The 26,636-nt window shown below is 37.5% G+C and overlaps 1 protein-coding gene across 14 annotated transcripts in view; it reads right to left on the bottom strand.

Annotated features, from left to right (window-relative positions):
* Positions 1-26,636, bottom strand: part of LOC144314168 (uncharacterized) — a 260,622-nt gene that overhangs the window by 111,224 nt on the left and 122,762 nt on the right. For 6 of the 14 annotated variants that reach the window (XR_013379948.1, XM_077897973.1, XM_077897976.1 and 3 more), the window contains exon 3: positions 19,673-19,794. The exons of 6 other annotated variants lie outside the window; for them this stretch is intronic. Coding sequence is in view for 5 of the 8 variants with exons in the window: in XM_077897973.1 (XP_077754099.1) it covers positions 19,673-19,794 (122 nt within the window). In the remaining 3 variants the exon portion in view is untranslated. Of the gene's footprint in view, positions 1-13,344; positions 14,422-19,672; positions 19,795-20,936; positions 21,427-26,636 lie in introns of those variants that run through there. 2 more of the 14 variants (XR_013379956.1, XR_013379957.1) reach the window with 2 other exon arrangements.

Below are 26,636 nucleotides of genomic sequence, written 5' to 3'. Positions count from 1 at the left end.
TCATGTGCAATTCTAATGCTTTTTACTTCTTTTTCCTGACTGCTCTGCAAGGATCTCCAGTAATATGTTGAATAGGAGTGGTGAGAGTAGGCACCCTTGTCTTCCTATCTTTTTTTATTGAAGTGTTACAGTGTTATCCCAGTTTCAGGTATACAACATAGTGATTCAACAATTCTATATGTTAAGCTGTTCTCACCACAACATATATCATACAATAATTATACCATTAACTATATTTGTTATACTGTACATTTCATCTCCATAACATACATTCCATACTGGAAGCCTGTGTCTCCCACTCCCCTTGACTCATTTTGCTCATTCCCCTCCACCTTCCCTTCTGAAAACCATCAGTGTAATCTCTGTATTTCAGGGTCTGTTCCTTTTTCTTGATTTGTTTTGTTTTGTATTATATTTAAGTGAAATATTATATTTATTGTATTTCACTTAGTATAATGTCTGCTAAGTGAAATATTATATTTGTTTTATTTCACTTAGCATAATGCCTGCTAAGTCTATCCACGTTGTCATAATTGGCAAGATCTAATTCCCTTTTATGTCTGAGTAATATCCCACTGTATATTTATACTACATTTTCCTTATCCATTCACCTCTCAGTGGAAACTTAGATTGCACTCCCATCTTTTTTAATTAGTGTTTTCACTTACTTTGGGTAGACACTCAGTAGTGGAATTTCTGGACTGTGTGGTATTACTGTTTTTAATTTTTTGAAGAAACTACATACTGTTTTCCACAGTGGCTGCACCATCTGACCTTCATACCAACAGTCCTTGAAGATTCTCTTTTTTCCATATCCTCACCGGTCTTGTTATTTCTTTCTGATACTAGCCATTCTGACTGGTGTGAGATGGTATCTCATTGTGGTTTTCATTTGCATTTCCCTGTTGGATGAGTGATGGTGAACATCTTTTCATGTGTCTGCTGGCCATCTGTGGGTCTTCCTTAGAAAAATACCTATTAATGTCCTCTGCCCATTTTTTAAAAGATTTTATTTATTTATTCATGATAGACACACAGAGAGAGAGAGAGAGAGGCAGAGACACAGGCAGAGGGAGAAGCAGGCTCCATGCTGGGAGCCCAACGCAGAACTCGATCCTGGAACTCCAGGACCAGGCCCCCAGCCAAAGGCAGGCACCAAACTGCTAAGCCACCCAGGGATCCCTCTTCTGCCCATTTTTAGTTGGATTAGTTTTTTGTGTTGAGTTTAAGTTTTTATATACTTTGAATAGTAAGCCCTTACCAGATATATCCTTTACAAATACCTTCTCTCCTTTTAACTTTGTAACTGGTTTCCTTTACTGTGCCAAAGCTTTATATTTTGATGTAGTCCCAATAATTTACTTTTACTTTTGTTTCTCTTGGCTGAGGAGACATATCTAGAAAAATGTTGCTAAAGCTGATGTCCAAGGTCTCACAGCCTATGTTTTTTTTTTTTCTTAGAAAGTTTATGGTTTCAAGTTTCAATGTGGCCTACTTGCCAATACCCCTGATCAATATAGATGTACAAATCCTTGGTAAAATACTAGGAAACCAAATGCAACAATACATTCAAAATTTATTTTTGTGTATGGTTTTAGAAGTGTCCAGTTTTCCCATTACCAACTATTGAAAAGGCCATCTTTTCCCTAGTGTATATTGCTGCCTCTTTTCTTGCTGATTAGCTGAGTATATACATGTGGGTTTCTCTAGAGCTCTGTATCCTGTTCCATTGACTTAGGTGTCTATTATGCCAATACCATATTGTTTCAAGTAGTATAGCTTTGTAGTATATCTTGAAATCTGGGACTGTGATACCTGCAGCTTTGCTCTTCTTTTTCAAGATTGTTTTTGCTCTTCTGAGTCTTTGGTGGTTCCAAACATAATTTAGGATTATTCGTTCTACTTCTGTGAAAAATAGTATTGGTTTACTGACAGGGATTGCATTGCATCTGCAGATGACTTTGGGTGGTATGGACATTTTAACTATATTCTTTAAATCCAAGAGGATGGAATATCTTTTCATGTTTGAATCATATTAAATTTCTTGCATAAATAATTCTTTTATACTTTTCAGAAGAAAGGTCTTTCACCTCCCTGGGTAAGTTTATCCCTAGGTATTTTAGTGTTTTGGGTGCAATTATAAAAGGAATTGTATCCTTAATTTCTCTTTCTGCAATGTTACTATTGGTACATTTTGTTAGTGCCTTAAGCCATTCTGACTGATATGAAGGGATAGTCTTCTTGTAGTTTTATTATTTATTAATGTGCTAATAAAAATGCAACAGATTTCTTAAGGGTGAAAAAGAGAGAGACAAACCAAGAAACAGATTCTTAAGTATAGAGAACTGGTGGTTACCAGAGGAGAGCGGATGGGGGATGGATGAAAGATGATAGGGATTAAGGAGTGAACTTGTGATGAGCACCAGGTGATTAAAAACTTGAAAAGAAAGCAACAGATTTCTGTGCATTAACTTTATACCCCGCAAATTTATGGAATTCATTATTATATCAAAATTCATTATTTAAAAAATTTGCTATTCATGGTTTTTGGTGGAGTCTTTAGGGTTTTCTATATATGGTATTATGTTCTCTGCAGAGTGAAAGTTTAACTACTTCCTTACCAATTTGATGCCTTTTATTTATTTATTTTGTCTGATGGCTGTAGCTAGGACTTCCAATACCACATTGAATACAACCGGTGAGAGTGAACATCCTTATCTTGTCCTTTGATTTCACAGGCTAATCTTTCAGATTTTCACCTTTGACTGTGATGATGTTAGCTGTGGGTTTGTTAAATATACCCTTTGTTATGTTGAAGTATGTTCCTTCTAAACCCATTTTGTTGAGATGATGAACAGATGTTGAATTTTGATGGTGTTTTTTATCCTTTAATTTTTTAGTTTGATATGTCATATAGATGTATTTGTGGCTATGGAGAACCATCCTTCTCCCCTGGAATGAATCCCACGTGATTTTGGTGAATGATTCTTTTAATGTATTGTGGAATGTAGTTTGCTAATATTTTGTTGAGAATTTTTGTATCTCTTTTCATCAGAGTATTGGCTTGTCAGTCTTTTTTTTTTCTTTTTGTATTTATCTGGTTTTGATATCAGGGTATTATTGCTGGCCTCATAATATGAATACTGAAGCATTCTTCCCTTTTTATAATTTGAGAAGAATGGATATTAATTCTTCTTTAAATGTTTGGAAGAATTCACCTATGAACCCATCTAGTCCTGGACTTTTGTTTGGTGGGATTGGGGCGGGGGGTATGTTGATTACTGATTTAATTTTATTACTAGTAATTAGTCTGTTCAGATTCTATCTCTTCCTAATTCAGTATTGGATGAATCTATGTTTTTAAGTGTTTATCCATTTCTTTTAGGTTGTCCAATGTGTTAGCATATAGTTTTTCATAGTAGCTGTTTATAGTCATTTGTATTTTATGGTCTTGGGTGGTCCTTTATTTCATACATAATTTTATTTATTAGGGTTCTCTCTCCTTTTTCCTGGTGAGTCTGGTTAAAATTGTTTACCTTTTGAAGGACCCATCTATGGGATTCATTGATTGTTTTATTCTTCTTTGTGTCTATTTATTTCTCCTGTGATATTTATTATTTCATTCCTTCTACCTGCTTTGGACTTTGTTTTTCTGTATCTAGTTCCTTGAAATGTATGATTAGGTTGTTTGAGCTTTTTCTTGTTTCTTAAAATAGGCCTGTATTGCCATTAATGTTATAGAACTGCTTTTCTTATATCCCTCAAAATTGGAACCATTTTGTTTCCATTCTCATTTGTCTCCATGTATTTTTTTCATTGACCCTTTGGTTATTTAGTACCACGTCATTCAGCCTGTGTTTTTGTTGGTTTTTTTTTTTTCCTTGTAATTGATTTCTAGTTTAATACTATTGTGGTAAGAAATGATGCTTGATAGGATTTCAGTCTTCTGAAATTTACTTAAACTTGTTCTGTAGCCTAATATGTGATTTCTCCTGGGGAATGATCCATGTGTACTTGAAAAGAATGTGTACTCTGCTGTCTTTTGATGGAATTTTCTGTATATACATTTGTCACATCCATGTGGGCTAATGTTTCATTGAAAGCCATTGTTTCCTTAATGAGTTTCTGTCTGAATGATTTATCCCTTGATGTAAGTGGGTGTTAAAGTCCCCTACTATTATTATATTACTGTTGATTTCTCCCTTTATGTTATGTTACTATTTTATTTTATTTTATTTATTTTTTTATTTATTCATGAGAGGCACAGAAAGAGAGAGGCAGAGGAAGAAGCAGGTTCCCTTCAGGGAGCCCAATGTAGGACTCCATCCCAGGGCCCCAGGATCACCCCCCAAGCCAAAGGCAGATGCTCAACCACTGAGCCACTCAGGCAACCCTCTTTTTATGTCTGTTAATTCTTGCATTATATATTTAGGTGCTCCATTGTTAGATATATAGATATTTATAAGTGTTAGATTCTCTTCTTGGCTAGACCCTATTACCATTATATAATGCCTTTGTCTCTTCTTAGTCTTTGTCTTTGGATGCTCTAAGTTGTGTGAGGGCTAATGGCAGAACTGAAGCATGTGAGTTTTCTGGAACTGAAATGGTAGAGGCCTGGAGTATTTTGGTGTGCTTTGTGCCTGTGTCATGTTGGTGACATAGCTGGAGCTGTAGTTAGCACTGTTCAGGGAAGTTCCCTTTTGGCGACATGCCTGGAGTTGGTATAGGTGCTTAAAGCTCACTAATGCAGTGGGCTACCTAGGAATCCCAGACATTGTTTTTTTCTGTGCTATCAAGGTCCAAGGAGAAGTAAATCTGGCACTTGCTAGACCCTCCAACCCCAGAGAGAGTTCTAGCTGTTTCTCTGCTATTTGGCAAATGTCCAGTCTGTTCCTTCATATCCTAATTGCCCTTTCAACTCATAGCCTTTTTTCTGTGCCCCAGAGTAGATCAATCTACTCATAGCTCTTAAGTATCCCTCCCCACTGCAGTTTTCAGTGGCAGGGGTAGGGGTATGAGTCATGAATACTAATGACTTTTTTTTTTTTTTTTTTTAATAAATTTTTATTTATTTATGATAGTCACACAGAGAGAGAGAGAGAGAGGCAGAGACACAGGCAGAGGGAGAAGCAGGCTCCATGCACTGGGAGCCTGACATGGGATTTGATCCCGGGTCTCCAGGATCGCGCCCTGGGCCAAAGGCAGGCGCCAAACCGCTGCGCCACCCAGGGATCCCCCTAATGACTTTTTAAAAAAGTACTCTTACTGTATTGGACAAAGCAGTCCAGTACCTAGATATTTATCCAAGAAGAATGCAAAAATATGTCCACACCAAGCCTGTAAGTCAACATTTATGACTGTTTTATTCATAATCACCATAAACTAGAAACAAGTCATATGTACATCAGCAGGTGAATGGATAATCATGGTACATCCACTCAATGAAATAATACTTAGTGATTAAATGGAGTGAATTTGTCTTGTATAGAACAACACAGATGTATCTTAAAAGCATGATGCTAAGTGGAAAAAGTCATACACTGAGTATGATTCCTTTTATATGATATTCTGGGAAAGGCAAAGTGCTATGAGCAAATATCAGATCAGTGGTTGCCAAGGGGTAGTGAGTGGGGAGCACTGCAGGGAAACTTTTGGAGATGATGAAAATGTTCTGTCTTAGGAGGTAGTAGTGACAGGACTTTACATATTTGTCAAAATTGACCAAAGGATTTATTTTACTCTGTATTAGTTATACCTCAATAAACTTGAGGTAAAGACAGATATATGGGACTTATAAAATGCCTAAATAAATGCTAAGATATATGTATAGCTTTTAGGTATGGCAAGTATGATTAAAGAGGAAAATTATTTCTAAATTAGTCACAAGATTCAGTGCAATTATAATCAAAATTTCTTCTAATTTCTCAAGTGATTTCTAACATTTACATTGTAGAGCTAAGGGGTGACTTGCTTTAATCAAATATCAAGACTTCCTATAAAGCTGAGGTGATTAAAATGTATGCGGTTGGCTCAGGGAAAGATAGATCAATAGGAAAAAAATAAAGCACTAAAGAGACTAAAGCCTTATAACTCCATTTGATAGCTAGCCTTAAATTTAGTTTATTCTGGAGTTTTTACATGAAATACATAACTTTGAAGATAGTCATTAACCAGCTTCTGGAATGGCCCATTCAAAAAAAAAAAAAAAATCAGAACACAGATAAGCCAATACCTTGCCAAACACTCTATCTCCCCAAATGATATAATAGTGATTGCTATGTATTTGCTATTTTCAATAGGCTACATTTATACATGAAAGTAAATACAAATTCCACAAAAAACATTTACAGAGGACAGTAATAACACGTTAGATGAGGTTTCAGAAAGGCAGAACAAAAGAAAAATTAAAATATAATTTTCAAAAATTCTAAATAGCTTTCCTCACAAGTCACGGGTGTCAGTAGTATTCCTGCCACGCCTGTAGACAATTAGTCTAAAAATTCATAACTAGTATAGACTTGCTACCAAGAAATATGTACTCTTTTCCATTAGGGGTAGCTGTGCTTTAAAAATGAGATATATTTTATTCTGCATCCATAAATAGTGAACTACACTAATAAGGCTATTGATGATTAACATATTGGGTAAGGCTCAAAGCTGAATTAAATTTCTCATTTATACAGTAAATTTGAGCTTCTGCAGTCTGCTTAGAATTATGTCAGGGGTTACTTTTTAAATTTGATTAAATTACTCCTCCCATCCAATGTCAGGATTTTACTTGCATGTATACACTTTTTTAGAATGCAAAGAAATGGACTATGAACAAATACTAACCTCTTAAATCTTTACTGGTGATACTCCATGTGACTGGGCACAGCATTTAAATTTCTGAATGCAAAGGACAGACATCTGTAGCATGTTTGCATAGAGCTCCTTGTAGAGGGTGGAGGAAAAAGGCAAACTAATAACTGCTAGTTCCTTCTCATGTGTATTTTCCTGTTGGTCAAAATTTGCCCCTTTCACTTCCCCCCACATTTCTGGATTATGTCACCCAGTTTGTATCAAAGGACTTTCTGAGAATATTAGACCAATTCTTAATCTCATGGTTCCCCCATAGACAGCCTGTAGGAAATATAAAATATGTACTAAGTAGTTAGTATAGATTGAAGACTTGTTCCTTTAGAATTCATACATTGAAATCTAATCCCCAGTGTGATGGTATTTAGAGGTGGGACTTTTGAGAAGTGGTTAAATCATGAGAGTAGAGACTTCATGGATGTTATAGAAGAGGCAGGAGAACTAGCAGGATAACAGAAGTCATCAGGGCAATATACAACCTAGAAGAGGGTCCTCACTAGAGCCTAACCTTACTGGCACCTGATCTTGGACTTCTAGCCACCACCACTGTAGGAGGAAATTTCTGTTGCTTGTAAAACTCACCCAATCTAGGGTACTGTGTTAGAGTAGCCCAAATGGACAAGATGCTAATTTTTCATTCATTTAATTATACCTCTCCAAAATATACTAAATTTTCTGCAGGTCATCCAGTTTTTGAACCTTATACAATGTCATAGTTTTAAGGAAATTTTAATTTCTCATTTGAAATAACCCTTCCAGAAATTGTACATTTGCAGATAGAATGTTGACATAAATTCGGTCGATAATAGTTATACACACTTGCTTCTTTTTAAAAAATACTACATTCATATTGATGATAATGGGCTTGAGAAGAAAATGCACATGCTTAGGATCTCAAGAAGGTTAACTGATAATCCTTGCTCTATCTTTTGCCATCTGACTTATTTACTGGTTTTCAGTTTCCTTTGCCTCATCTTTAAAAAAAAAAAAAAAAGCAATGATACCCTTTTAAACCAATAGTTTTCAAATTTGAGTTCTATCAGAATCACCTGAAGACCCTGTAAAATCACCAACTTCTGGGTTCTGTTCCTAGAGAGTCTGATTCAGTGGAATTCAAAAATTTGCATTTCCGACAAGTTTTTGGGTAAAGCTGATGCTGCTGGAAACACCACCATGGCCCTCCAGGATGAAATCTGAAATACAACACACAAATTATAAATAATGTTTTTGTTTGTTTTTGTTTGTTTTCTGATTATAGATAAGAAATATATGATATATGATCATTTCATAACTTTAAAACTTTTGAAAACTTAAAAAAAGCCACTAAAAATTAAAATAATCTGGAACACTACCATAAATCTGAAACAAACATAATTGGGTCTTTTCACTACTTCCTACCTTAACTAGCATTTCCACCTGTTCATGTTAGTGCTCTCTATTTCTCATTGAAGGATTATGCATCTCTACCTGCACCCTTTAAAATCCTATACATTCTTCAATACTGAGTACAGCTTTTATCTCTTCTGTATTTCCTAGTATGCCCTTGATAGAATATGGTTCCACACTCTCATTATATATTGCTGTGAAAACAGGATGCATAGAGGTTGGCCCAAGAACTGAAAACTAATATTCTAATGACCCAGATAAATTTATTTCTATAAACTACTACTAATAACTGGGCTTGTGACTATATGTGTTCACTTCACCTGCTGGATTGTCACTTTATCAAGATTACCCATTTGGGCAGAATGAAATGTTTTGTTGTATTTTCTGCCCACTTTGGGTATACATCATGACGGGTTAAGTGTAGCAAAGATTATAATTAACTTACAGCTCTGTTCAAAATCCATTCCCAAAACCACATTTAAGGAACAGGATTATGTTTATACTCAAGTGACTTATGTTTCATTGTCCCACTGTGAACACACATTTGTTTTTAATTGCTTGTAAGTTAAAGCAAAACTTGAAATTCCTGAAACATCATTTTGAGAAGATAGAGGTAGAATTATTGATTTTTATTATTTATTATCTAGAAATAGAAAAGAAAAAATCATTATACTGATCCAGTTCATTATAGCTTCTTATGAGAAGATTGGACAAAAATAGAATTTCTGAGGTGTGGATAAACACAGATTATGCCATTACTCAATTTAGCGGGTACTATACACTGAAAGAATCACCAGTAAAAGTATGAACCAAGGCTTTCTAAATGCAGAAGAGCTAAGGGGATTATTTGCTACTTTATTTTTCCATTGTGCACTCTCTTATGGTTTTATTATACCAAAATGTATATTACCATGTTAGTATACTCCACATTTATTCCTAATGGTCTTATTAAGCTATTGAGTTATATTGCTTAAGAATTAGCCGTGCAATCATGAGAATTAGTACTAGAGTTCCAACTTTTTCCTGATACTTAAAAATTTATACTCAACAAACTATGATATACTCTGTATATCCTTTAATAAATATACCTCTAGTTTCTGGTTCAAAATGGTGATATAAGATCTTTATGTCACCTCCTCTATTTTTTTCCTTTTTTAAAAATTTTTTTTAATAATATTTTTTATTGGTGTTCAATTTGCCAACATACAGAATAACACCCAGTGCTCATCCCATCAAGTGCCCCCATCAGTGCCCGTCACCCATTCACCCCCACCCCCCGCCCTCCTCCCCTTCCACCACCTCTAGTTCATTTCCTAGAGTTAGGAGTCTTCATGTTCTGTCTCCCTTTCTGATATTTCCTACCCATTTCTTCTCCCTTCCCTTCTATTCCCTTTCACTATTATTTATATTCCCCAAATGAATGAGACCATATAATGTTTGTCCTTCTCCGACTGACTTACTTCACTCAGCATAATATCCTCCAGTCCCATCCATGTTGAAGCAAATGGTGGGTATTTGTCGTTTCTAATGGCTGAGGAATATTCCATTGTATACATAGACCACATCTTCTTTATCCATTCATCTTTTGATGGACACCGAGGCTCCTTCCACAGTTTGGCTATTGTGGACATTGCTGCTATAAACATTGGGGTGCAGGTGTCCCGGCGTTTCATTGCATCTGTATCTTTGGGGTAAATCCCCAACAGTGCAATTGCTGGGTCGTAGGGCAGGTCTATTTTTAACTCTTTGAGGAACCTCCACAGAGTTTTCCAGAGTGGCTGCACCAGTTCACATTCCCACCAACAGTGCAAGAGGGTTCCCTTTTCTCCACATCCTCTCCAACATTTGTGGTTTCCTGCCTTGTTAATTTTCCCCATTCTCACTGGTGTGAGGTGGTATCTCATTGTGGTTTTGATTTGTATTTCCCTGATGGCAAGTGATGCAGAGCATTTTCTCATGTGCATATGTCACCTCCTCTAAAGAACACTCCAAATCTACAGATATCTATAGAATAATGTCCTCTAGGGGGGAAAATACACAGAAGCAATGAGGAAAGGCTGAGACACAGGTTTGCTATAAACCCCACTGCCAGCATGGGAACCCATATCAGGCACCCCAACCTTTAAGACTGGCACATGAGAGTCCTCTAAAACATCTGGCTTTGCAAACCAATAGGACACATGTCTAGGACACCTGTGGGTCTAAATCATGGCCCTTAAAATGCTTGTAGGCAGACTCACACACTCCCATGCCCAGCAGCAATAGGACACATGTCTAGGACACCTGTGGTAAACTAAATCATGTTCACCTGGTGAACTAAATCATGGCCCTTAAAGTGCTTGTAGGCAGACTCACACACTCCCATGCCCAGCACAGAAGTAGTCCTTTGAAAAGCACCTAGATTTTTTTTTAATTTTTTTAAAAGATTTTATTTATTTATTCATGAGAGACTCAGAGAAAGAGGCAGAGACAAGGCAGAGGGAGAAGCAGTCTCCCTGTGAGGGAGCCCCATGGATCATGCCCTGAGCTGAAGGCAGGCACCAAACCGCTGAGCCACCCAGGGATCCCAGCACCTAGATTTTATATGCAAAAGACTCGTTTTTTAGTTTAAAGCACAAGTCTGTCATACTGTACAGGATGAAGGCTGGTTGTCATCATCTTCCTACTCTTCTTCAGACTTGCTAAAGCCCATGGTGAAAGAGTTCTGCAAGAGCTACTACCTTCAGTGTACAGAAAGGAGCAACAAATACAGAAGTTCAGTCTTCCTGTGGAAAAAAGCCTATGACCTTATCATCAGAGCTATGAGCTGAGGGACAGGCTTCTAATTAAACACCTATCTAAGGGCAAACTACAGAGACCTCACAAAGTGGGTACAGTCCTCACATTCTCTCACTGCCATCTGCCTTAGCACCAGTATCACTTGGAGGGAAGTTTTTTTAATGTGTCTGGTGCCCTGGTTTTTGCAGCTGCCACCCAAGGAACACCCCCTACTCACCTGGATCTGATTGTTACAGACATATGTGTTACTGGTCCCACCAGAGTGTAATCAGTGATAACTTTTATAGGCTACCACCCCTATGGTGCTACACCGACAGAATTGAAATCTATCACCAGCCTTTCTATGAAAGAAGCCTGACTGCTTGTCCCAACAAATAAATGTCCACAACCAGATGGCCTCACTGGTGAATGCTACCAAACTTTTCAGGAAGAGCTACTTCCTCTTTTATTCTTGAGATAGTTTTAGAAGGATTGGAATTAACACTTCATCCATTTTATAAGGCCAGCCCTAGTATTATTCCAAAACTAGAAGATATCATGAGAAAAGAAAGTGACAGGCAAATCTCTCTGATGATCAGAGATGCAAAAATTCTCCACAAATTATTTGTGACATGAATTCAACAATACACTGAAAAGAACATACCTAGTTATCAGATATGATGCATTCCAGAATGTAAGGATGATTTAGCATCTGAAAATCAATCAATAAGATACACCCAAATAACAAAATGAAGTATAAAAACGATATGGTCATCTGACACAGAAAAAGCATTTGACAAAAAAATAATTGTTTTTGATAAAAAAAATCTCGAAAAGGCAGGTATCAAGAGGTCAACATAATCAAGGCCATGATCACAAGTATAAACCTAATAGTATACTCAGCAGTGACCTTTCTCTCTACGATCTGTCATAAGACTGGGATGCCCAGGCCCACTATCTGTAGTCAACAAAGCACTGGAAGTCCCAGCCACTGCAATTAGGCAATAAAAATACTTTAAAAATCATTGAAATTGGAAAATAAGAAGTAAACTCTCACTCTTAGCAGATGACATAATCCATTATATAAAAAACCCTGAAGTTACCACAAAAAGCTCTTAGATCAAATAAATAAATATAGTGAGGTTCCAGGATAACAAGTCACTATACAGAACTCTTGTATTTCTACATATTATTAACAAAGCATCAGAAAAGAAAATTAGGAAGAGCAATCCTACTTCTAATAGCATCAGAAAGAATAAAATACCTATGATTTTTTAAAAATTACCTAGGAATACAAAAACTAAAAACTATAGGACACATAGATTAAAAAAAATTGAAGACATCAATAAATGGAAAGATGTTCTATGCTATGGATTGAAAGAATTAATGTTGTTAAAATGTTCACATGAGGCAAAGCCATTTTCGGGTTCAATGTGCTCACTATAAAAATTCCAAAAGCAGGGATCCCTGGGTGGCTCAGCGGTATAGTGCCTGCCTTCGGCCTGGGGTATGATCCTGGATTCCCAGGATCGAGTCCCACGTCAAGCTCCCTGCATGGAGCCTGCTTCTCCCTCTGCCTGTGTCTCTGCCTCTCTTGCTCTCTTCTCTGTGTCTCTCATGAATAAATAAATAAAATCTCTAAAAAATAAATAATGTTTTCATTTTTCACTACAAAAACAACCCTGAAATTTGTATGGAACCACAGAAAATCTCAAACAGCCAAAGCAATTCTGAGAAAGAAAAAGCTGGGGGCATCCTGCTCCCTGATTTCAAACTCAATTACAAAGGTATAGGCATCAAAACAGTATGGCATTGGCCTTAAAAAAGACACAGGGATCAGTAAAACAGCCCATAAATAAACTGATGTTTATTTTATGACAGGTGCCAAGTATATACAGTGAGGAAAGGACAGTCTCTTCAATAAATGATCCTGGGAAAACCAGACAGTTACATGCAAGAGAATGAAACTGGAACACAATCTTACACCATACACAAAAAAATAATTAGAAATGGATAAACAATGAATATAAGACCTGGAACCAGAAAACTCATTGAAGAAAACATAAGATAGTAACCTCCCTAATGTTGGTCTTAGTGATGATTTTTTTTTTTTTTTGACACCAGAAGCAGAGGCAATAAAAGCAAAAAACAAATGGGACTACATCAGTCGAAAAAGCTTCTTTCTGTACAGCAAAGGAAGCGAACAAAATGAAAAGGCAATCACTAAATGACTAAAAATACTTGTGAATTAGATATCTGATAAGAAGTTATCCAAAAATATATAAGGAACTCATACAACTTCTAACAACAACAAAAAAAGATGTTCAGTGTCATGAATCATCAAAAAAATGTAAATTAAAACCACAATGAGATGCCACATCTATTAGAGTCATCTATTATCCAAAAGACAAAAAATGAGAAGAAAGGATATGGAGAAAAAGAAACTTTGTGCACTGCTGGTGGGAGTGTAACTTGCTGCAGCCACGATAGGTAACAGGATTACCACTGCTTCATAAATGAAAAACTACCCTATGATCCATCAACTCCACTTCTGGGTATTCATCTGAAGACCACAAAAATATTCAAGTGAAATAATAAATGCTCCCCCATGTTCAATGCAGCATTATTTCCAATAGCCAAGGGCATGGAAACACACTCAGTGCTTGCTGATGGATTCATGGATAAAGAAAGCATGGTGTATACTTGGAATTTTATTCAGCCCTAAGAAAGAATAAAATCTTTCCATCGGTGACCCTATGGATGCATCATAAGGACAATATGCTAAGTGAATAAAGTCAGGGAAAGACACATACTGTATCATCTCACTTCTATGTGTAATGTTTAAATAAACACAAGGAAGAAGTTGCTGGTTGCCAGAGAGAGGGGTGGGTGAAATGGATGAAGGAGTCCAAAGGTAGAAACTTTCAGTTCTAAAATAATTAAGTCAGGGCATTGTGATATAAAATCTGATGACTACCATTAAAAAAAAAAAAACTGTACTGCCCATGTGGGCACTTGAAGGTTCTTATCACAGAAAATAAAAATTCAGTAACTATGGACGGTGACAGTACGCAGATTTATTGTGGTCATTACTTCGTCAACTGTGAAGTGATCACCATAATAATACAGTTAACATCTGTCAACTTCTACACTTCTACATTTTTTTTCTTGTGATGAGAACTTTATATCAAATATCAAATCATTATGTTGTACCCTTGAAACTACTAGAGTGTTGTATATCAATTTCACTTTAATAAAGTTAAGTCCGGGATCCCTGGGTGGTGCAGCGGTTTGGCGCCTGCCTTGGGCCCAGGGCGCGATCCTGGAGACCCGGGATCGAATCCCACGTCGGGCTCCCGGTGTATAGAGCCTGCTTCTCCCTCTGCCTATGTCTTTGCCTCTCTTTCTCTCTCTCTGTGACTATCATAAAAAAAAAAAAAAAAAAAAAATTTAATAAAGTTAAGTCCACTTTTAGAAATTTATCCTGAGGACAAAGTCATTGATGTGCATACGGAAATGCAAAACAATAGCGACAACAACAAAAGGCTGTGAAGTGTGTTAAGTGTAGGTTGATTACAATAGTAGAAAAATATAAGTCATATACTGGGTAAAATGTAAATTGGTTAAATGATAGTATAACTTCAAAGTAAAGACTGTGATTAAAAATGTTTCTGGAAACATGTTCTATAGGACATTGCCTGTGCAAGACAGGCATAGGCATTTCAGATTCTCATCCCAGTCATTAAATATATGTGGGGAATGTTCAAACTGCTTTCAATTACAAGCAACAATACGCCTCTTTCAGTCTGGCTTGAACTCTTGAGGGACTTCCGTGGCTCACATAATTAGGTTTCAGGGAAATAGAAATATTCAACACTATTTTAGCCACATCCTCAGCTCCATTCTGTTAATTCTCTAAGCTCTTTTCTCCTCCATAGGTTGGTTTTATCCTTAAACTGGATTTCCTCACAGTCACAATTCCTGGCAAAATAGAATAAGCGTCATACGTCATACTCGAATGGCATGTGCATCCTAGGTGATCACTAACAGATTGCAAAGACAGAATTTTCACACTTTTATCTAGCCCGGCAGTTGTCCTCCATCACATATACATCCTCGAGATAAATAACCAGTCCTCAAGTAAGAGAATCTGGTATTGTTTATTGTTTAAAGTCACACTCCTGTGCATGTTCTTGTCTTATGTAGAGAGTAGACCGTCTATGTACTTAACCCTCTTTTTCTATGGTATCTTCTCCCCAGAGCCGTTTACAAATGCCCAGTAGATACAATGCCATATGCATGGATGTGTTATGCTCTGGGCATTAGTGTGCACCTCAACTACTTTCTGTTGCTCCACTTACCCTTGTGGACCCTCAACCCATCTGTGGACTTCAACATTACCTTGCCTTGAAGGAAGAGTGTGTACCTGGTACCTACCTCAGGTAGGGTAAGGGTTAGGAGGGGCATCCTACAGAACTAGAGGTCAGTTTTATCAGGCCCAAATCGTCATTTATTTGGCTTTTCTATAAAACCTATTAGGAACTCATACACCCTTGTGAATATTTTACATACACTTACTGCCAGTTGGGCCATTAAAGGAAGATGCTCATTTATTAGCGCTTACTGTTTTATGGTTTATAAACTATCCTCAGCAAGGTATCTTCCTTAAATCTTAACTTTCCATTAGCTTCTGCCCAACCCTTCAAAACTGCAGACTAAAGGTAAAGTCTTAAAGCCAAAGTGTGATGTTTTAAATAAGACATAATGTCAGGGATGGCTGATGAGATACTGGGCCCTTAAAAATGAATTTTTCTGATTAAGACATGTTCACTGTAAAAAGCTATTTAAAAATCAGAAAGGCATAATGGAGGTAACTCTATCATAATTAAAGTAATCTTTCCTCTGTATTTGAGTATGTAGGTAATTACTAAGGAATGAACGCATTAGTAAATATCTTTGTCCATAGAAGCCTTGGGCACTTCAGGGTTTTGTTTTTTTTTTTTTTTGTACCCATTACCTTCAGCTACCTAAAGTGGAGATACTCATTTACACTTCTAACAGTGCCTGTTTCGTCATAAATATATAACCTATGAGAGGCACTCAACTGTCCTATAATCTGTTCACTTTCAATACCCAAATGCCATTGATTTCTGTCACCGTTTTGTCTTCTCTCCCATCCCCATCCTGGCCCATGCTTCCCTCATCTCTCCTGACCTTTGCAGTAGATTTGTGACTAGTTCCTCTGCAATCATCTTTTAGAAACAAATGAAGCTCTAATTTTTCATTTTCCTGTTTGTAGCTCCTCAAAACCTTCCCTTTACTCTTACCATAAATCCTCTTAGGCTAAAGATGAAGACCCAAATGTGCTGTTCCCTGCCTCTTCGGCTTCATTATGTTCTGCTTTTTCATCTCCTTTCCACTTGTAACATCTCTGCCTTGTTTCCATTCCTTAAATAACTCATACTCTCCTACTTTAGGAAAGAGACCATTATGTTCCATCTGCCTGATTGTCCTCCTGCTCCCCCAACCTTTTCATTCTTAAACATCTCCCCTATCAGCTCATGCATCATACCCATCCTCCTTGCTAGCCTAAAAGCATCTTTATTGTTTTTTTTTCAAAATCTGTATCACAATGAATTATTACTTATTCATGAGTTTATTTGATTGTTCACACCAGACTACAGGTTTTGGTCAGATCAGATCAGGTCTGTTTTTCTCACTTGTAAGTGCTCAGCACTTGTTAGAGTAACTTAGCACATGGCTGGAAGAATAAAAGAGTAAAATTTGTTGATAGAATAAAAGCTATTTATTTCTGGAAAGAATGTCTGACTCTTACTTTGCTATGAAGACCTAATAAGAGAAGAAAGAGAGTGGCTCCAGATTATAAGGAATGGAGAGTGCATCAAAGAGAACATGTTTAAGTAGAATCAGGTTGTTAAATTGGACTAAGTGTGAGATGCTCTAAGAGGCTCCAGGACTTTTGACAAGGTATTTGACCTATTTGGTCCTAAATGCTTCCTGTTTCTAATAGGAACGACACTGCCTCATTTACCTATTTTCTGCTATCAAAACTGTATATAACTGAATTTATAAATTTGTATAAAACCTGAATTTTATTTAAACTGTTATAAAATTATTAACTTTAATACAGTGACTGTGTGGACTGTATATAGTAGGTATATCAGGAAGGAAATGGTTAAGAGAGAAGAAGGAATCAAGATAAATCTCAGCAGGATGAATTTAGACGGAACACTTCTCTCCTTTTCACTTATGAAGAAGCCTCCATGTAAAGTGTCAAAAATCTAGAACTATCACAATCAAAACCACCACATTAACAAAGAGTAATAAGAGATTTTTGTGCGTATGACACATTTCACAAACTGGGAGCTTTTAAAAACAAGGATATGAAGCTCAGGGTCATGAGGTTACAGGGTGACTTATAAAATCAAAGTGAGGAAGCTGTTAACCTTGATTGATTATTACAATGGGAATTTCCAGAACACAGGGGATATGTTTAAAGCAGCAAGTCATTTCCCTAAAAATATAAGATAAATTTCTTTTATAATCGTCAGAGGCACTTATGTTTATAAAATAAGCTATGTTTAGTTTTGCTTATGTGGCTTAAATGGTTTAGTCTCCTCCAGGATTTTCTCAAGCCCAGTCTCCATTTTGTATTTAATTTGAACAGGGGTTTTTGCTTTATTGCAAATTATAAACAAGCTAATTCAATGATAACTGCATAATCCTGAGTTCTCACTGGAGACTAGGGCTACATAAAGTAAGTTATTAAAACAGCAAATAGCTAGGAAGAGTTAGTGCTCTGAGCTTTGTTGTTGCCTTTTAATAAAAAAAAAAAAAAAGAGTAAGTAAAACCTTAAAGATAAAAAACTTTTGGGGATCCCTGGGTGGCTCAGTGGTTTAGCACCTGCCTTTGACCCAGGACATGATTCTGGGGACCTGGGATCGAGTCCCACATCAGGATCCCTGCATGGGGCCTGCTTCTCCCTCTGCCTGTGTCTGTCTGTCTGTCTGTCTCTCTCTCTCTCTCTCATAAATAAATAAATAAATAAATAAATAAATAAATAAATAAATAAAATCTTAAAAAAAAAAAAAAACTTTTGAGTTCTTATTTGGCCAAAAGTTCTGCTGTAAACAATCCCAGCTTCTCTATTGCCTAATTGTTGGATCTTCTTTTTAGATAATCAGACTCTTGTACTTTATCTTCATTTCTGTAAATAACTAGGTATTATCACCATGATTCAAATCTATAACTCTAGCAGGGACAGCAATTATGGCATGAGCAATGAGCACCAATTGGGAATACAAACCCATAAAAAACCACATTTAGGGCTGAAGATAATCTGAGCTTTGCATAATTTAGGCTAGAAAAATATTTAACTGACAGTTAAGTGCCAACTAGGGAAAATTCTCCGAACTATCTTTCAACCTAAGATGTGGGAAAGCAGATCCACTCTGGTGCAGTATCACCATGATATATACTAAAATTAAAGAAAGGGGATGGAAGTGATGACAAACACCTGGAAGGTGCAGAAAGTAGTCCCTGAAAAAGTTGTACAAAAATGGTCAGATAAAGTGATATCTAACTAAGCAAAGAAGACTTGTATTGAGATCATTCGGATTTCTCAGCAATAAGGCCCTTCAGATGGAATCCAACAGGTTAAAATCCATAGCATAGCAAGCAATTTCTGAGCAGAGTTCTTATACAAGGCTGGGGAAAGCCATCTACATTACTTAAATTCAATACTGGTTTGTCTCTGCCAGATGCTTATCTTAGTTCCTAGACTCCTGCAACCTGACCGTTTCACAAGGTCCTTAATGAAGAAAACAAAACAAAACAAAAACACAGTTTATAGAAATCACAACCAATTTGAGATTAAGCTCAAACCTGTTTTCTTTTAAACGCATTTTTAGCAAAGGGTGGAGACATTTTTCTACAAATATTCAAAGCGCAGAAAGAAAGAAAAAAATAGCCAGGTGGCATATTCAAGTCGAAAGAAACTAAATGTGACCGAGATGGAAATACAGGTTGTTCCTCAGTCTGTTTCACCTCACAAGAGGAACAAACGACTATTTGAAAACCAGACATGCCTGAGAGAACCCTTGAATACTAAGGTAAGGTCGAAACACTCCCCTGCACCTCAGAGACCAAGCCAGACTATCTTACAGGGTCTGAGGAATGGCTGCATATTGACTGCATTGGACTTCCCCCAGGCCAGTACAGAGAGAGAGCTCCCCTAAGCCTCCACTGCCTCCAATGAAAAAAGAAAACCCAGGAGCCACAACCAGACCCCCATATGATCTGATCTCACACCATGGAAAAGCAGGGGAATGGTGGGGCTCAACCACTGAGAATCTCACTGGGACAGAGAAGAGGGGCAGAACCTGCAATAAGCAGCACACAAATCTTGGCAAACCAAGTTCATACCTGGAGTGACCAGGTAGTAAGCCCAAATAATAGTTTTACTCATCTATAGAACCAAGTGAGGGATGCATGCTGCCCAGGGAACTTGGTAGGGTATAGATTTGCCTGGCTGAGATCCCTAATTGGGAAGATTTGCCAGCCCTCCAGTCTGGTCTGCCTATTGCCCATGCACAGGTAAGGTACTGAGTCACAGCCCCTCCAGCTGTGGAGAATGACTGCCAGACTTACGTAACCAGAAGGACTGGTAACAACTCCTGGATGCAGTGCAGGCCAGCACCACTTGAGCCGAGAGTGGGGAGCTGATTGCCTCCAGAGCAAAGCCAGTAGCAGTAACAGAGGCTTCCTGTGTGCTATGAACAGAGAGGAGAGTAAATTCATAGGCAGCCCCTCTGACCTGGAGCTCCGGTTTGGGAAATTGATAATAGCCTGAGGTAGCCCCTCCCCATGCCACCCAGGCAAGGTACTGAGTTACCATGCAACTGGCTGGGGCTCTCATTAAGACCACACAGAGCTGTAAGATCTTGAGAGCTCCTTCTCCCATAGCACCACGCAGAGAATCTTACTATAGCACTGCTTATCATTGAATTTAGCCCACAGCCAGGCTGACCAGTGACCCTAAAAAGATCACTTGGGAAGCTGTGAAGCACATTCAATAGCCCTATATACAATGGCACTACAGCAGAGAGCATAGGTATGGCTTCCTCTTTCTACAGAGAAAAACCAGTGGCTTCACCTGACTAGGAAATTCAGTGCACACACGAGCCTAATTCAGGCCCTTGAAAGGAGCTCTACAGGCCCTGGGTCTAGACTTGCAACCCTGTCAGGGCCTGAAAGCTATTCCTAGCCCCATCAGCTGCTAAAGAGAATACCCACTCCTACTGGTCTCTCACCATAGAGGAAAAGCTCTGTTTTTCCCCATTGAGGAGGAGACTAGCTGTGGGTCTTTCCTATATGGCCTCAATGATGTGTATTCCATCTATAGCTACTTTGTTGAGGGTCTTTATCAAGAATGCATGATTTTGTCAAATGCTTTTTCTGTATCTTTTGAGAGGATCATATGGTTCTTATTATTTCTTTTATTGAAGTGTGTGGTGTTGATTGGCTTTTAAATATTGAACTATCTATCCCTGCAGCCCAGGATTAAATTCCAGTTGATTGTGGTGAATAATTCTTTTAATGTACCATTGGATTCAGTTTGCTAGTATCTTGTTGAGAATTTTTGCATCTGTGTTCATCAGGGATATTGGCCTCTAAGTTTCCTTTGTAGTGGGGTCCTTGACTGGTTTTGGAATCAAAGTGATGCTCGCCTCGTAGAATGAATTGGGAAGTGTTCCTTCCCTTTATATTTTTTGGTACAGTTTGAGAAGAATAGGTATTAACTCGACTTTAAATGTCTGGTAGCATTGGCCCAGAGAAGCCCTCACCCAACTGCAAATTTGTTGGAGACTTTTTTTTTTTTAAGATTTTTATTTATTTATTCATGAGACATAGAGAGAGAGAGGCAGAGATACAGGCAGAGGGAGAAGCAGGCTCCATGCAGGGAGCCCGACATGGGACTCGATCCCGGGACTCCAGGATCACACCCTGGGCCGAAGGCAGGTGCTAAACTGCTGAGCCACACAGGGATCCCCTGTTGGAGATTTTTGATTGCTGATTCAATTTCTTTGGTGGCTATAGGTCTGTGCAAACTTCCTTTTTCTTCCTGTTTCAGTTTTAGTGGTCTGTATGTTTCTAGGAATTTGTCTATTTCTTCCAAATTGCCCAGTTTGTTGGCATATAACAACATCCTTTCATAACAAAAACTCTTACTATATTAGGTATATTGGAAACATGACATAAGTTGAGATATGTTTTTAATATATGACTAGCCTACAGCTGACATCACAGTAGATAGTGAAAAGTTGAAAGGTTTTCCTCCAAGATCAGGAAAAAGACAAGAGTGTCTTTTCTCAGCACTTCAATTCAACTTAGTACTGGAAGTCCTAAATAAAGCAATCAGGCAAGAAAAATAAGTAAGGTATCAGAATTGGAAAATTGTAAAATTTTCTATTTCATTGTCTATTGTAAAATTGTCTATTTCATTGATAGGACTTTATATAGGGAGAAAATCATAAAGACTCAACCAAAATAAACTATTAGATACAACCAGCAAGTTAACTAAAGCTGAAATTACAAAATTAACATAGAAAAAATTGTAGTGTTTCCACATACTAACAAGTCTCTTAAAAAGGAATCCATGCGGGCAGCTCCAGTGGCTCAGCAGTTTAGCTCTGCCTCAGCCCAGGATATGATCCTGGAGACTGGGGATTGAGTCCCATGTCAGACTTCCTGCATGGAATGGAACCTGCTTCTCCCTCTGCCTGTGTCTCTGCCTCTCTGTCTTTCTGCATCTCTCATGAATAAATAAATAAAATCTTTAAAAAAAAAAAAGGAATCCAGGGTATTTAAAAGAGCAACAAAAATAAAATATTAGAAACAAGCTTACCACAAATGGTGAAAGACCTGTACTCTGAAAACTAGAAGACACTGATGAAAGGACTCAAAGACAACATGTATGAATGGAAAGGTATTCCCTAATCATGGAGTTGAAGAATTTGTATTATTAAAATGTCCATGCTACCAAAAGCCATCTATAGATTCAATGCAATCCCTATCAATAGTCCAGTGGCATTTTGTAGACAGAGAAAAACACTCCCAAAATTTATATGGAGCCACCAAAGATGCTGAATAGCCAAAGCAATCCTGAAAGAAGAAAGCATGAGGCAGTACACCTCCTGATTTCAAACTCTACTATAATGCTATTGACATGTGAAAGTCATCACAACAGTATGGCAGTAAAATAAACAAACAGATCAATGGAAGAGAACCAAAAGCCCAGAAATAAACCCAAGCATGTACATTCAACTTATATTAGACAAAAGTGTCAAGAATACTCACTCAATAGAGAGAAAAATAATGTCTTTAAAAAATGATCCTGAGATAGGTGAGTATTCTTATGTAAAAAAATAAAACTGGACACATATCATACATTACTCAAAATATTAACTTGAAATTGATTGAAGACTTAAATGTAAGGCTTGAAACATAAGACTCCTAAAAAAACAAAACAAAACAAAACAAAAACAGAAATAAAGCTCCTTGACATGGGTGTTGGTAATAATTTTTTGGATATGAAATCTAACAGAGTAGGTAACAAAGCACAAAGAAATGGGAGGACATCAAACTAAAAAGCTTCCAGACAGCAAAAGACACCAACGATGAGGCGGGGAAACAATCTTTGCAAACCATATATCTAGTAAGGTATTAACATCTAAAATATAGTAAAATTTCTTACAGATAAATAAAACGCACACACACACACTGGAAAGAATGGGCAGAGGACCTTTATAGATATTTCTCCCTAGAATATACAGGTACATGAAAAGATGGTCAGTATAGGCAGCAGGGAAATGCATATTAAATTCACAATGAGGGACGCCTGGGTGGCTCAGCAGTTTAGCGCCTTCCTTCGGCCCAGGGTGAGATCCTGGAGTACCGGGATCAAGTCCCACATCGGGCTCCCTGCATGGAGCCTGCTTCTCCCTCTGCCTGTGTCTCTACCTCTCTCTCTCTCTGTCTCTCTCTCTCTCATGAATAAATTTAAAAAGTCTTTAAAGAAATAAATTCACAATGATATATAACCTCATGCCTCTTAGAATGTTGAGCATCAAAAGAACAACAGAAAATTAAGGCTGGCATGGATGTAGGAAAATGGGAATCTCTATGAAGTGCTGGTTGGATTGTAAATTGATACAGCCACTATGAAAATAGTATGTAGAGTCCTCAAGAAATTAAAAATAGAATTACCATATGATCCAACAATTCCATTTTAGGGAATATATCCAAATGAAACATAAACACTAACTTGAAAAGATATGTACACTGCCATATTTGGAGCAGTATTATTTACAATAGTCAAAACATGAAAACAACCTAAAACTCCATCAGTGTCATCCATGAATAAAGAAATTGTGGTGGGTGTGTATACATACACATTTATGTATATATACACATAAAATAAATATATACACACATAAAATATATACACACATGCATATGTATATATAAAACACACATGGAATATTACACATAAAAGATTGAGGAAATCCTACCATTTGTGACACTGTGGTTGGACCTGGGAGGAATTAAACTAAGTAAAATAAGTCAGAGAAAGACAAATATTTATGGTTTTACTTAGACATAGAATCTTAAAAATAAAATTCGCAGAAAAATAGATGAAACTTATGGCCACCAGAGGCAGAAGGTGGTCATAGATACAAACTTCCAGTTATAAATAATAGGTGTAAAGTGTAAAATGATTTGTCTGGTTTTGGAATTAAGGTGATGCTGGCCTCATAGAACGAATTTGGAAGTACTCCATCTCTTTCTATCCTTCCAAACAGCTTTAGGAGAATAGGTATGGTTTCTTCTTTAAACGTTTGATAGAATTCCCCTGGGAAGCCATCTGGCCCTGGACTCTTGTGTCTTGGGAGGTTTTTGATGACTGCTTCAATTTCCTCCCTGGTTATTGGCCTGTTGAGGTTTTCTATTTCTTCCTGTTCTACTTTTGGTAGTTTGTGGCTTTCCAGGAATGCGTCCATTTCTTCTAGATTGCCTAATTTATTGGCGTATAGCTGTTCATAATATGTTTTTAAAATCGTTTGTATTTCCTTGGTGTTGCTAGTGGTCTCTCCTTTCTCATTCATGATTTTATTAATTTGAGTCTTCTCTCTCTTCTTTTTAATAAGGCTGGCTAATGGTTTATCTATCTTATTAATTCTTTCAAAGAACCAACTCCTGGTTCTGTTGATCTGTTCCACAGTTCTTCTGGTCTCGATTTCGTTGAGTTCTGCTCGAATCTTTATTAACTCCCTTCTTCTCCTGGGTGTAGGATCTATTTGCTGTTTTTTCTCTAGCTCCTTTATGTGTAAGGTTAGCTTTTGTATTTGAGTTCTTTCCAGTTTTTGAATGGATGCTTGTATTGCGATGTATTTCCCCCTTAGGACTGCTTTTGCTGCATCCCAAAGATTTTGAACGGTTGTATCTTCATTCTCATTAGTTTCCATGAATCTTTTTAATTCTTCCTTAATTTCCTGGTTGACCCTTTCATCTTTTAGCAGGATGGTCCTTAACCTCCACGTGTTTGAGGTCCTTCCAAACTTCTTGTTGTGATTTAGTTCTAATTTCAAGGCATTATGGTCTGAGAATATGCAGGGGACGATCCCAATCTTTTGGTATCGGTTCAGACCTGATTTGTGACCCAGTATGTGGTCTATTCTGGAGAAAGTTCCATGTGCACTTGAGAAGAATGTGTATTCAGTTGAGTTTGGATGTAAAGTTCTGTAGATATCTGTGAAATCCACCTGGTCCAGTGTATCATTTAAAGCTCTCGTTTCTTTGGAGATGTTGTGCTTAGAAGACCTATCAAGGGTAGAAAGAGCTAGATTGAAGTCACCAAGTATAAGTGTATTATTATCTAAGTATTTCTTCACTTTGGTTATTAATTGATTTAAATATTTGGGAGCTCCCACATTCGGGGCATATATATTGAGGATTGTTAAGTCCTCTTGTTGAATAGATCCTTTAAGTATGATATAGTGTCCCTCTTCATCTCTCACTACAGTCTTCGGGGTAAATTTTAGTTTATCTGATATAAGGATGGCTACCCCTGCTTTCTTCTGAGGACCATTTGAATGGTAAATGGTTCTCCAACCTTTTATTTTCAGGCTGTAGGTGTCCTTCTCTCTAAAATGAGTCTCTTGTAGACAGCAAATAGATGGGTCCTGCTTTTTTATCCAGTCTGAAACCCTGCGCCTTCTGAGTGGTCATTAAGCCCGTTCACGTTCAGAGTTACTATTGACAGATATGAGTTTAGTGTCATCATGATAACTATTCAGTCCTTGTTTTTGTGGATTGTTCCACTGAACTTCTTAAAGGGGAATTTTAAGAGTCCCCCTTAAAATTTCTTGCAGAGCTGGTTTGGAGGTCACATATTCTTTTAGTTGCTCCCTGTCTTGGAAGCTCTTTATCTCTCCTTCCATTTTGAATGAGAGCCTTGCTGGATAAAGTATTCTTGGTTGCATGTTCTTCTCATTTAGGACCCTGAATATATCCTGCCAGCCCTTTCTGGCCTGCCAGGTCTCTGTGGAGAGGTCTGCTGTTACCCTAATACTCCTCCCCATAAAAGTCAGGGATTTCTTGTCTCTTGCTGCTTTAAGGATCTTCTCTTTATCTTTGGAATTTGCAAGCTTCACTATTAAATGTCGAGGTGTTGAACGGTTTTTATTGATTTTAGGGGGGGGAAATCTCTCTATTTCCTGGATCTGAATGCCTGTTTCCCTTCCCAGATTAGGAAAGTTTTCAGCTATGATTTGTTCAAATACATATTCTGGCCCTCTGTCCCTTTCGGCGCCCTCGGGAACACCAATTAAACGTAAGTTTTCCTTCCTCAGGTTGTCGTTTATTTCCTTTAACCTATCTTCATGGTCTTTTAATTGTTTGTCTCTTTTTTCCTCAGTTTCCCTCTTTGCCATCAACTTGTCTTCTATGTCACTCACTCGTTCTTCCACCTCGTTAACCCTCGTCGTTAGGACTTCTAGTTTGGATTGCATCTCATTCAATTGATTTTTAATTTCTGCCTGATTAGCTCTAAATTCTGCAGTCATGAAGTCTCTTGAGTCCTTTATGCTTTTTTCTAGAGCCACCAGTAGCTGTATAATAGTGCTTCTGAATTGGCTTTCTGACATTGAATTGTAATCCAGGTTTTGTAAGTCTGTGGGAGAGAGGACTGTTTCTGATTCTTTCTTTTGAGGTGAAGTTTTCCTTCTAGTCATTTTGCTCAGTGCAGAGTGGCCAAAAGCAAGTTGTATTGGGAAAAGGAGAAAAAGAGAGGAGAGAAAGAAGGAAAGAAAAGAGAAAGAGGAAAAAAAAAGGAAGAAAAAAACGAAAAAAAAAAGAAGAAAAAGAGAAAGAAAAAGAAAGAAAGGAAAAAAAGGGGGTGGGGGAAGGAAACAAATCAAAAAGCAAAACAAAACAAAAAACAAAAAACAAACAAACAAACAAAAAAGAACAACGGGGGAGTATCTTCTGATTCTGTGTACTTTAAGTCCCTTGACTTCCCCTGGACCTTGTCTGTCTAGCTGGTCTTCTGGGG

The sequence above is a fragment of the Canis aureus genome, chromosome 5 (genome assembly GCF_053574225.1).
Source record: "Canis aureus isolate CA01 chromosome 5, VMU_Caureus_v.1.0, whole genome shotgun sequence".
In the NCBI taxonomy this organism is placed as follows: domain Eukaryota; kingdom Metazoa; phylum Chordata; class Mammalia; order Carnivora; family Canidae; genus Canis; species Canis aureus.
The sequence above is the reverse complement of the archived record's forward strand: the minus strand, read 5'-3'. Positions and strand labels throughout refer to the sequence as shown.